The sequence below is a fragment of the Cervus canadensis genome, chromosome 7 (assembly GCF_019320065.1).
Source record: "Cervus canadensis isolate Bull #8, Minnesota chromosome 7, ASM1932006v1, whole genome shotgun sequence".
Lineage (NCBI taxonomy): Eukaryota > Metazoa > Chordata > Mammalia > Artiodactyla > Cervidae > Cervus > Cervus canadensis.
Window position 1 is genome coordinate 20,996,015 of NC_057392.1, and position 12,652 is coordinate 21,008,666.

At 57.2% G+C, this 12,652-nt stretch overlaps 1 protein-coding gene across 1 annotated transcript; it reads right to left on the bottom strand.

Annotated features, from left to right (window-relative positions):
• Positions 1-638: 638 nt before the first annotated feature.
• Positions 639-12,136, bottom strand: SIK1 (salt inducible kinase 1). The gene is made up of 14 exons (XM_043474514.1): positions 11,977-12,136; positions 11,417-11,587; positions 10,841-10,957; positions 8,217-8,280; positions 7,896-8,057; positions 7,591-7,715; positions 7,238-7,361; positions 6,445-6,668; positions 6,065-6,211; positions 5,498-5,620; positions 5,173-5,389; positions 4,375-4,650; positions 3,449-3,683; positions 639-3,016 (listed from the first exon to the last, which is right to left on the bottom strand). The coding sequence occupies exons 2-14, from the start codon at positions 11,570-11,572 to the stop codon at positions 2,650-2,652; spliced, it is 2,337 nt and encodes a 778-aa protein (XP_043330449.1). The 5' UTR covers positions 11,573-11,587; positions 11,977-12,136; the 3' UTR covers positions 639-2,649.
• Between the last annotated feature and the right edge of the window lie 516 nt (positions 12,137-12,652).

Below are 12,652 nucleotides of genomic sequence, written 5' to 3' on the forward strand. Positions count from 1 at the left end.
GGTCCTCATTCGAAGAACTGCAGTACTGTTTTCCATAGCAGCTGCACCATTGCACGTCCCCACAAGCGATGCAAAAGGGGTCCAATTTCTGCATCCTTGCAAATAGTTTTTTTTTTTTTTTTATATAATGATCATCCTAATGGGTGTGAAAAGGTTCAAGAATTTCTTTTTACCAAAGAGAGAGTTGCCAGGCATCAAATCGAAGAGTACCCTTTGTTCGTCTAGCAACCATATCTGCCTTACTGCTAGAAAGTGGTGACACCAAATTTAAAAACTGGGAAATAGTTTGGCTGTGAGATTCTTCCAAAGCCTTGATTTATAGGTGGATCCAGAGAACATTAAGGGTGAAGAGGGTACTATGAATGGTACCCTGGGAGAAGAGAGTAGGCTGAAAACAGACCTGGCAGTTAAGACATCCAGCTGATTAGCAGCGCTGCCACCTGGGCTCAAGGGGTCTGAGAACCAGTAGGCCCACCTCCCAGCCGGGACCACCAAGCACCTTACTCCTAGCAGGTCTGAGGCTCAGCAGGGCATGGGAGCTGGCACCTCGCCCTCTCCCCTAAGACCTGAGACTCATCGAACCTGGAGGGAGTGGCTTAGAAGGAAGGAGCCTACAATGAACCGGAGGGAAGAAGTCAAGGTTTTTTTCCCCAAATGTTTTATTTAAATATTAAATTAAAAAACATACATCCACTAATCATTTGGCATATATTTCTCATGTGAACACAAGAAATAAAATAATTCCATTATGGTAAAAAAAAAAAACAACAAACAAACCCAAACTATGTACATCTTCATCACATGGCACGGTGCCTAGGACAGGCCCCCGCGTTCAGTTCGCAGGACAGCGCCGCCGAGAATCCTATAGCACACGCGTCGCACACGCTGGACACAACACGAGACACGCTTGACAGCGACAGAGAGAAAACTGCAGTGAGAGTAAAGTGCTTGTCATGGTTTTGAGGCCTTTGATCGATGGCGTTCGAACAGAAGCGTCGAGGGGTGGGAGGCGGCCTCGGGGGGCTGATGGTGCCTCTGCAGGGGGCTGAGCTGGAGCCCCAGGGCCTCCGGCACTCTCCTGGTCCGAGTCACAAGAAGCTTGGGTGACTTGGCAGCCACCGGGCGCACGGAGTCCTTTGTCCTGATCCTGAAGCAGCCCCGGAGCAGCAGCAGCAGCATTGGCGGCGGGGCTGGGAGCCGGGAACACGCAGGCTGGGCCGCCTCCTGGGCCTCAGCAATCTTTGGCTTCTACAGGGGCCCCCTTCTCGGGCCAGCATCGCCCGGGGCGGCACCACCTGGGCCGGCATTCCCCGGGCCTAACGCTGCAGGTGGCGAGCGCCGACGTGAGCTGAAGGCACCTGGGTTGGGGGGGCGGGGGGGAGACGGCCCTGACCGGCCGCAGGGGTGGGAGCTGCCTGCCCAGTCCAGCGGCTGCCACCTGAGTTTCCCTGCCGGGTGAGCGCGCGCCTGTCTGCTGCCTGCGGGCCCCGCCTCCACCTGGACCTGGTGCCGGGTGCGTCGTCACGTTACCAGAGAGGGACGTTCACACCAGGAACACAAAAATGTAGTAAAAAGTATAAAAAATAAGTAGTGTATGTTCGTCTCCTATGTATATACATGTACAGTATTTGCTTTAAAAAAGGAACAAAGCTTGAACAACACTGACCTGACCTCTCATTCCACTTTCCTAAAACGAAAGCCCACCAAGTGTGGGGCCTGGACAGGGTGGGCTGTCCCCCCACCACAAGCAGCCCCACACCGGCCACCGCCTTCACAGACTCGCCATATTGCACGTTCCCCACCCCCACCCCAGTCAGTTGTTCTTTTTGGACCCTGATAATGAAATGCATAAAAACTTAATTAGCAGCGGAAATAAGAGGTGCAGGAGGAACAGAACCTCCCTGGCTGACTCCCTTGAGGGTGCCCAAGTGACCAAGGGGAGCCTCCACCTCCGTCACTCCACCTCACTCAGGTTCCTCTCTGCAGCCCCTCCGAAGAATCCTGGAAAACTAACTCCCGAGCTATTTAGACAACAGCTCTCAAAAGATAAGTTATACAAATGCTCTCGAAAGATAAGAAAAACTATCCTCTGGGTTCTGATTTCAGGGCAGAGAATTCCAAGAACTCTTAGATCGTCTTCTCTTGGACTGGAGGTTAGAGCTTTTCAAAAACTGATACATAAAGCAGAAAGTTCACAGTTTTCAAGTGAAGCATCTAAGTGTTTCAGGAAGTGGAGAATTGTGAGAAAAAAAAAATACCACTAATCCACACGCACACATGAGCATACACACACAATGGAGACACACAGCTCACACCATGGTTTCCTGGGGCCAACTGGCCACCCCCCTGTGACCCTGCCCATACCACTGCCGGCTCCACCCGCTGCCCTCTTCCCCATCCCATCCACCGGTCCCAACAACAGGCCCCTGGATTATTATTTTTCTTCAAAAAGTTTCCAGTCTCTACTCGGAGTTACAGTTGCTCAGTGCAAGGAAAAATAATAATAATAATAATAATAAACTAAAAAATCCAAAACACCAAACATATTGCTTGTTTTGCTTCTGGAAAGTTATTGGCTTTGCGTCCGGAACCATCTTCACATACTCTGAAATTATTGCTTCAAGAAGTCAGCTGCCCCAGCTGGGGCCCTCACTGCACCAGGACGAAGGTGCCCAGTGGGCCCGAGGTCAGGTCTTCCATCTCACAGTCCCCGTGGGGCAGCCCCGTGGGCTCCAGGCTCACGGGCAGCATGGCAAAGCGTGGCTGGGGGGCTGCTGCGGCAGGGCTGGGAGCCGTGGAACTGCTGATGCGCAGGTGGGCATCCAGGAGCTGGGCGGCCGAGGCCACCGGGGAGACGCCAGCCTGGAGCAGGTGGGGCGGCAGCAAAGGGCTGGGCCCCAGCCCCACGTCCTTCTGCAGTCCTGACATGAGGAGGGTGCCGTCGCAGGGGGCGAGGGCCAAAGGGGCTGGCTGGCAGCTGGCTGCGGCCGTCGTATGGTGCTGTAACTGGAGCAACCTGGCCGGACCAAGGGACAGGGGAGCAGGTCAGTGCTGGCCGGCTGGCGGCTTGCGCCCCCCCCCGCCCCACCCCGCCCAGCCAGACTGCCACATGATCGGGTTTCCACCTGCCGGCGCTGGAGGGCCTACCCCGCGGAAGCGCGGGCTGGGGCTGCTCAGAACACGCCATTCTGTGTGTGACTAATCCCTGAGCAATTCCTGACATTTCCTTCCCCCTCCTGCTTTCGGAGCAGCTCAGAGATGCCAACCAGACGTGACATTCTCACTCGCTGCCCCCTCCCTCCCCCACCGCAGGCCGATGCGCCCTGCCCCCGCCCCCAGACAGAGGGAAAGGAGCGCACAGCTCTCCGGAGCTCAGGGCTAACGTTACTCAGGAATCCCCGAGGTCTGTGAGCCCTGCCCAGGTCTCAGCCGGTGCCCACGGGCCTACCTCTGCTGCTGCAGCACCTCCTCCAGCATGCCCCTGCCCTCCCAGCTGCCGGCTCCACCGCCGTGCAGGCCCGGACTCTGTGCGGGCAACTGGAAAGCATGCGGGCCGCCCCGGGAGGCTCGGCTGGAGGACGAGGGCTGGCACACCTGGCGTGCCAGCCCCTTGATCTTGTTCAGCCCCAGGAACCCCTTGGTCCTCGCGTTCTTCCTCAGCTGCTGCCGGAAGGCTTTTAGCCCTGGGAGAGACAAAACCAACACGTGTCCAGACCCGTCCCCCAGCCCAGAACCAACGGCCTGTGGCTCACTGGGACTTCCAGGTTGTGGGAGGAGTGGGGGGGGGGGGGGGGACACGTGGTGGGATATGGTGGGATGAGGGAGTCAGCACTTTCCTACAGGGTCAAGGGGCCCTCTGGTCACCCCATCACTTCACGACAGCCCCCCTCCTACAGTTGGGACGTCATCCCCTTTTAGACTTTGGTTTGGGGCAGCAATTGCAGCCCTGAAGAAGCACACATCTGGGCAGACAGTGGCTTCTTCGTGGAAGGCAGGAATGAGCAGTCCAGGGGCCCTTAGCATCCCACAAGCCCTGAGGGGGTGTTGGGAGAGGCTGATGTGGACTGCCTTCATGGCGGTTGCCTCCCTGACCATCCCTCCTCCAGGTCGGGACCTGCTGCCTAGCATCTAAGCATCTCTTGGGCTTTTAGGACCACCTTCTAGAGACCATGTGCGTTTGTCCTAGAAGCCAGGGCATCTAAACCTGGGCAGCAGCTCTGGCCTGCCCGGGGGGGCACCGCTGCTCTACCAGAACTGCCTGGAGAGAGGGTAGCCACCTGCCACGAGGGACAAAGTGACGCCCTGCCCCCAGGGGCGGTGGGTACACTCGGGTTGCCCAGGGAAGGTGGAAGTGGGCATGAAAGGGAAAGTCACCTTGAGTGAGCGAGGTGTCTGACGCTCTCCGGCCCTCCTGGAAGCTGACGGGCAGCAGGGCAGCTCCTCGCAGGGCCCCGTGCGCCTGCAGCACGGGGGTTGCAGACTGGGTGCCCAGGAGTGGCGAGGCCAGTCTGAGAGGGGAGCAGGCGCCCACCAGCCCCTGGGCAGCCAGGTGTCCACTGAGCCCGGCTAGGCCATCACCCGCAGAGGTCAGGCAGCTGTCTGAGCTGGTGCCTTCACAAGGACTGGCCGCGGACGGTGAGACGACAATACCTGCGGGGAAGCGGGTGCATCTGAGGCCCTGGTGACCCTGAGGTCAGACCCACCCCCGGTGCTCAACACTTCACCATCAGTCTAAGCACTCACGCCTATGGGTCTCTGCATCCTCTGCAGCATCTCCTGCCAACCCGGCCCTCTGATGGGGCAGACAGCTGTATCCCCAACCACCCTTACCCTCAACGCAGCGGACAGGAAGTCTGTGACAAGCAGAGGCTACCACAGTCCGGGGAGCCCTGGCAGCCAGCACCTCGGGGCTCAGAGTGTGACCACAGCCGACAGTGAAGTTTGGACCCGGGACACAGACGGGCCTGGGCGAAGGAGTTGCCCTGCCAGCCTCCGAGGACAGCTAAATTCCCCTCCAGCTCTGATGCTCGAGAGCTCCCTGTGAGGTCTAAGTATGGTCCATAAGGCCTCAGGTGCTCCAGAAATGGCAAATCTGGAGCACTGTCATCAGAAGGGGCTGCCCTGCCTCTAAACCCACCTGTCAGGTGTGCGTGTGGCCCCTGGGACACTTACATGGGGGGGCTCCCGGGGAGAAGCAGGTGGAGACCTCGGCTAGCGTGTGCCTCCGGCCTGTGCTGCTGGGCAGGGGCTCCTGCACCTCCTGCTCCTCATCCAGGCCCGGGCCCGGCCTGGCCTCCTCGCTGATGGCCGTGTCCAGAAGGCTGCTGGGGGAGACGGAGCGATGCCAGTACACCCCGCCGCAGCTGGTGTCCACGGGAAACAGCAGGGGCTGCAAGGGACACACACAGACATGAGGCCAGGTGCGGGAGCGTCACCGCCGCTGGGAGCCAGGGCGCCCATCCCAGACGCAGACGCCGCCCGCGAGGTGCTCACTCACCTGCAGGGAGCTGTGGAGGTCATAGTCCATTTCGGCCTGTAGCACAGACTGCCCCAGGGTCTGGGGCTGCGTGCACAGCAGGGCGGAGCGGAGAGCGTCTCCTGGGAGGCCTTCCGGAGGTACCTGTGGGCCAGCAGACGGAGACAGAGGCCATGAGGCACAGAACGACCGCCGGCAACACAGCGTCACCTGAGAGACCAGGCTGGGTTCTGAGTTAACAGGTATCAGCCGTGACCGGACAGGCTCAGGACACCCCCTCTCCAGTGCCTCGCTGAGCAGGGAGACCGGGAGGAGCAGCCGGGAGGTGGCATCAGGGGCAGTGAAAGAACAGGGGGCTGATGGGCAGGGTCTGAACCCCAGCAGAGAGGCTGGCACTCCCTCTCCATCACGCCGCCTGCCAGTGGCTCACATGGGACCCCGTCCAGTGCCTAACGGGTGAGGGAACGTGACCTCGGGGCTCAGCCTGCAACCCCTCCTAGTGGTGTCTGAGAGGGGGACTCCTAACGTGGGGACACAGTCCAAGGCAGAGACCTGGTGGGGAATCAAAGGCACTCGCTGCCCCCTCACCTCGAAACCACTGAGGTCTGTGCTCCGGGGCCTCTGCTGCCGGGCAGGGCCAGGGCGGGCTGGCTGGGCGAGCCGGTACTCCTTCAGCCGCTCCACGAGGAGGTAATAAATGGCTGCAAAGTGGTTGTAGCTTCTCTTCTGCAGTGACTAGGGGCAGAGAAGGGCGGGTCAGAGAGGGGCTGGCAGAAAGGATGTTCCCTGACAAGACCACTCTGGGGTTATTCTGGGGTGAACAAGAGTACCCTTTCTAGTGGACGAGCAGCCCTTAAATGAGCCGTGCTACTCCCATTTTAACCTGGCTGCCAAGGGCCAGCTTCTCCGTCCAGCCGCCCAGGGAAAGAGCCCCCCTACCCCCCACGGCAGGCGAGCAGGTGGCTCACCTCCACGGTCTTCTTTCGGTCCACGCCCAGCGTCTGCATGATGCCCAGGGCCTGTTCGTCATAGTCGCCCAGGCTGGAGGTGTAGCCAAGCAGGGAGAAGGCTGGGCAGGCCGGCAGCAGCAGCGCGGGCTCGGCCTGCATCCACCTGTGCTGCCGGATCTGGGCGATGGTGATGCGCTTGGCGGGCTCCACCACCAGCATGCGGCGGATCAGCGTCTCGCAGTCTGGAGGCGGGAGCGGAGCACTGAGCCTGCGCGCGAGCTGCCCACCGGTGCGTCCCCACCTCCCGCCTGGGCTCCCACAGGGCACACGGCTCCCGGGCATATGGTAAGCAGACCAGTGACCATCCCAGAGAACACAGAGGCCAAGAGAACTGCCACCAAGGAGAGCCAGTGGCTGAGGGATCGACCCCCAGGGGATGTGGGGACTAGACTGAGAACCACCTAGAACCCCCACCTGTATGTTATTAAGCAGTGGTCAGAGTGGGAGAGAAAAGCCCAGTGTGGGGTGGGTGAGACTTGGGGCACTGGGAGCCAGCTTCCCAACAGCCTGCTAAGGGACAGGCCAGCCCTATAAGCAGGGCCCAGAGGCAGCCTCAGAGGCACCTGGTAAATGCCACGCAGTGACGCAGGACTGGCTGCCAGGCCCAACAGCAGACTCAGAAGATGGCCAAGCAGGCCTTGCAGGAAACGAATTCCTCCTCCTCCCCTCAGACTCTCATCCCAGGTTACCCAACGCATGCCCAGCAGGCTGCCAACCCCATGCGCCCAGAGGAGGCCAGGCCCTCACCTACCTCGGGACATGAAGAAGGGGATGCGGAACCGGCCCTCTAACACCCGCTGCCGCAGCGCCGGCAGGTTGGGCCCATCAAAGGGCAGAGACCCGCACACGAGGACATATAGCACGACGCCCAGGCTCTGCGGAAGGACCAGACGGCAGGTCAGCACCTGCGCCCAGGCACCAGGCCCCCCCACGCTGTGCACCCGTGCCCCCTCCAAGCCCCCCACCCTGCACACCTGTGTCCCCTCCAGACCCCCTCCACCCCCCGCACACCCATGCCCACTCCAAGCCCTCCACCGCGTGCACCTGATTCCCCTCCGGGCCCCCCCACCCCATGCACGTCCCACGTGGCACCCAAGCTCCTACCCAGATATCTAGCTGGGGGCCTTCATACTCCTTCCCCTCGAAGACCTCTGGGGCTGCGTACGGGGGGCTCCCACACCACGTGGACAGAGGTTCTCCTGAGTTGTAGAAATTCCCAAACCCAAAATCTGAGAGGCAAAGAAACAGGCGATGAAGTTGTGGCTGGCGGAAACAGCAAGGTCGAGGTTTCAAAGGCTTGTGCAAGAAAGCACCAACCCTTGGCAGGCAGGTACACCGCTCATGCAGGGCACACTCCCAGCCCCTCACCCGCAGGCGCCCCTCCCGCTGGGCACACTCCTGGCCCTCACCTGCCAGCTTGATGTCCATGTTGCCGTCCAGCAGCAGGTTCTCCGTCTTTAGGTCCCGGTGGACGATGTTGTGGCTGTGGCAGTATTCCACGGCTGACAGAATCTGCCAGAACTTCTTCCGGGCTTCACTCTCGCTCAGGTGCCCATTGGAGGTCAAGTAATCTGAGGGACAAAACAAAACTCTAGCCCCACACCCAAAAGTCCAGCCGTCGCTCGGGGCACAGAGAAAGAACGCTGGGGAGACCCCACCACTGGAGGGGCAAGTGGGAACAAGTTACTACCATTTCTTTCCAACAGATATCAAAAATGAGCATGGCTTACCAAACATTTCTCCATTTTTTGCAAATTCAGTGACAATGTACAGCATATCCTTCGTTTCCATAACCTAAAAAAAAGCAAAGACCTAACGTTTAACCCCATGAAAAAGGAACATACCAATGGTATAAAAAATCCTCTTGAAACCCTGTAAATTTTTAACTTCTCCAGAATAAGCATATTTGTTATTTCAAAAAATAGGGAAAGAAAAGAAAAACATCCGCAGTAAAGAGACAACGGGACTTCCTACTCGGGGGAAGTTTTTAAAAATCAGATGTGAGCTCCTCACTAACCTGTCTGCCCCAATACACATCTGCTTCCAAAACCATTTGCTCGGGCTGCAACTCACCTCTACCATATTTTTAACTCACTTTCCTCACCCAAAGTGAAGGCTCTGCAGGCCCCAGAAGTAAAATAGATGGTGAGAGTTCTGTGAGGCCTTTCTACCAGAAGCTGAGCAGACAACAGATTATCCATGCCTAGGGCCGGCACAAGTTGAATAATAGATAAGAAGTTCCCCTCCCCACTTGCGTTTCTGACCTGATACATTAGGCTGAGAGAGGCTGGCTTTGCCAGGTGAGCTATGAAAGACCATTTTCCCTACAGCAAACTGCTCAGTGTGTGTGTCAATAGCAACAGCCAACGTCAAACACACCTCAAAGCTTCGTTTACTAATCCAAGAATTTTATTTCACGTTGGAAAAGAAGATTTTTTTTTTAAGAGTTTAAAATATAACTAAGAAATGACGTCAAATTCAAATCTTTGGTACGGAAAGGAGTAAAACAGACTCATGTACATGTATTTTAAAATACTTCATTTTTTTAACTCATTCTTGAATTTGTTACAATATTGCTTCTGTTTTATGTTTCAGTTTTTTGGCCTCGGAGTATGTGGATCTTAGCTCCCTTTACAGGGATCAAACCCACAACCCCTGCATTAGAAGGCAAAGTGTTAATCACTGGACCGCCAGGGACTATTTTCAGAAGTTATCCTTATTTAAAAAAGAGCTCTTCGAGGTTCAAAATGTAATTATTTCTTTAAAAAGGCACTTTGAGCCATAAACTTAAAGAGAAGAGCAAACACAATGCTGTCTGCATTGTAACTGCCCTGGACCTGCGTGGTGGAGGGACTTTTAAGTTTATCCCTTTCCTCAGTTTAAAAAAAGAGAGGCAGAAAGATTTAAGAGTCAACATGTTTGAAGTTTAAAAAAAAAACCTCGAGGAAAGAGTTGAAGTGTCTCACTGAGGTTCTGGGGCCTGGGCCAGCTGGATGCAAATTAGACACTAGTGTCAAAACGAGAGCTGTACAATCGTTGCTGCCCACCGAGCCCGTCTCCCAACAGCAGCTCCTGGAGCGGTGAGCAAATTCACCCCCAGAAAAGACCTCAACGTGGATCCCAGGGGCCAGGCGTCTTGGCTACCTGGGCTCCTCCTGCCCAGGGTCAGCGGAGGACAGGAAGATGGGGAAGGCCCTGGCTCATCCCCCACCCCCGGCAAAGTCAAAGGCAGGCAGGCTTCAGTCCACTCCTGCGGAAACGGGGCAGGCACATTGCTCAGGCACTGACATCAGTGACTGTGGAGGAAACATCTTATCTTGGCCTCCCAACGCAAAAACGACAACAGAAACAAAACACGAACCGGAGTGCACATGACGTGAGCTGTGAGCTTAACGACGCCGAGTAAACTGTCATTAGGGGGAACACGAGCCCTGTGACTCCCTCATCCTTCATTGTAACCGAGGGCGGCAGCCTTCCCCAGGGTCACGTCAATCACAGTCCGCTCTCCACCTGGCCTTGCCAAGGGCACACCCCCCCCACACACCGTCCTCTATTCATTGTGGATCCACAGGGTTTCATGAGACTCCTCCAAAGGAACTTACACCCAACACAACTGGGTGAATTCAAATAACACATCCTTCCAAAGTGGACCTGAGTTCATTCTACAGAAGTGGCTGGCTAAGGAAGAGGTTGCTCCGCTGTTCTGATTAAATCAGCACCTAGTTTCCAAAGGTACAATTTATTAGTCTCAACAGGAGAACAAAAATAAAGTCACAAAGGAAAACAACAGGCGGACAGGGTGAGGCACATTCTCAATGTGGATTAGATGTCAGGTTCCCTGCTCTCACCCAGGCACGGGTGTTTTATGTCTCCATTTCTGATGGGAGGGTTGAAACAGGAGAGACAAATGCTCACTGCTGCCTTGGCATAGGTAAGTTTACAAAAACTGGTAAGAGCAGCTAGTTTTAAAGTTTAATAAAAATCTGCTGAGGTGGAAGTGTCTAGACTCAAATTTGTCCTTTCACACTAAATGGTTGACTCTCAGCAATACAGAAATCCTGTTTTTTTTGTTGTTGTTTTCGTAGTAAATTTAACAATCGACCTCCACGCACCCAAAACTGGAGCGAGTAACAATATCAAATAAAACTTTAATGAAGCAAATCTGGATTATGATCCAAAAGCAAGAAAAAACAAGTGCACAGCTCACAAAAAGCAGTCTCTTTACCTTCTACAATCAACTCCGTGACTCCCACCCACAGAGACAACCTTCAGAAACTGTAGACTTAAGTTGTTGAAAATTTAAAAATGATACACTTGCCAGAAGTAACAGTGGAACGCACACTTGAATCCTTACCTGATAGAGCTTTATAATGTGAGGATGATTCAGAAGCTTCATGATCTGAACCTCCCGATAGATTTTCTCCAAATTGCTTGAATCTAATCGTGCTTTGTCGATTATTTTTATTGCAACCTACAAATTATTAATAAAGAATATTTTGTTGAAATAAAACTCTCTGCCTTAAGGTAATTTACACACTTCATTTTTGCAGGTTAATTTCTAAAACACTTTATGTCCCCAAAGGTCACAAAAACTTAGGGAGAAAAATTAAAAAAGTAACCAATAATATTACCTAAAAAGTCAAAGTTCAATAAATGTCTTAAGTCTCTGCAGACTCATTTTACAGGCTCCAGCTGCACTCCTGGCTATTTGGTCATTATCCTCTTTGCTATTCCCCAATATTTGTACAAATTACGCATAATCACAACATATCGCATTTTTTTCTTTACCAAACTGATAAAAACTGTCAGCCTTTCGACCTTGGGACGATGGACCCCACAAGCTGGTATTTCATCAGCTTCCCCGGCTCCGGGCAAAGGGGGTATCCACCCGCGGAGGGTCCACCCCGGGGTTCCGCCCCCCACCACGCACCTGCGTTTTGGTGACTCGATGTCGGGCCAGCTTCACCACAGCGAAATTGCCCTTGCCGAGGGTCCGCTCGATGTCGTAGAAGCCCACGCGGAGAGGCTTCTGCTGGCCCTGGCCCGAGCCCGCGGGGGCCGCGCTCAACTCAGACATGATCACCATGGCTCCGGGCCGCACCTGCGGGCGGGGGGCGCGCTCAGCTCGGCGCCAGCAGACCCAACTCCCGGGCGCGCGGACCCACGGCCACCGCCCCCGCCGGCGACTTGCTCCACCGCGAGCCCCGATCCCGGGAGCCGTGCGCCCCGCTCCTATGCCCGCAGCCCGTAGTCGGCTCCGCTCGGTCTCCGGGTCCCAAGCCCCGCGGGGCGCGTGGACCGCCGCCCGCACCCGACTCGGTCCCGAGCCCCGGACCCCAGCTCCCACGGCCCCCCGCTGTCTGCCGCACAACAAAGGGGAAGCTGGCGGCGGCGCCCCGGCCCGAAAACCCCGCGCGCGCACCTGCGGGGCCCCAGAGCCCGCAGTCCCGAGCCCGGCGGCGGCCGCCCGCCCGCCGGACCGCGACTCACCTCCGCCGCCCTCGGAGCGCCGAGGCTGGGACGCCGCTCGCCCCGCGGCCCCCGCCGCCCGCTCGGCCGCTCGCTCTACCCGGCCGCCAGCTGCTCCGCCGCCTGCCGCCCGGGCCGCGCCGCATGTCAGCTCTGAGCCGGGAGCCGCGCTCTCCAGCCGCACGCGCCGTCCGCCCCGCCCCCGGCCACCCGGGCCCGCCCCTTCACGCCCCCACGCCGCCGACCCCGCCCACGGCGGCCCCGCCCACGCCGCCGCCGCCGGATTGATACATCCCCATTGACGTCCTTTTGACGCCAGAGCGACGCGCGGCCGAGCGCCAGGCGGAGGGAGAGCGGGAGATCGGGCGGTTGCCAAGAGACTGGCGGCTCTGACGCGCGCGCTGATGAGGCCGTCGCCATGGCGACCGTGGGGCGGTGACGTCAGGGGCCCCGACCGCCCGAGGCCCGCCCGCCAGCGCCCGTGCTCTCGCCGGCGCGCGACCCCTACCGGACGCCTAGGGCGCTGCGGGCGGCTTAACTGTTTCGTCCCCGGAGACAGCCTGCCTGCCCTTCCTCATACGCGCGCACAGCCGCCTTCGCGCTGGTCCCCCTCTTCTCGCCTCCTCCCAACAGGCTTGATTCTAGCGCGGTTCTGAAACTCCTAAGTGCAGCACGGTTGCGGCTGCGTCCTCTTCAG

Excerpts from the sequence above, each read along its gene's own strand:
- SIK1 (XM_043474514.1), bottom strand. The coding sequence starts at position 11,572 with ATGGTGATCATGTCTGAGTTGAGCGCGGCCCCCGCGGGCTCGGGCCAG. Across the intron at positions 5,390-5,497 it reads ACCTCCACAGCTCCCTGCAG|CCCCTGCTGTTTCCCGTGGA; the intron begins GTGAGTGAGCAC and ends TGTCCCTTGCAG. Across the intron at positions 3,017-3,448 it reads GAGGTGCTGCAGCAGCAGAG|GTTGCTCCAGTTACAGCACC; the intron begins GTAGGCCCGTGG and ends TGGTCCGGCCAG.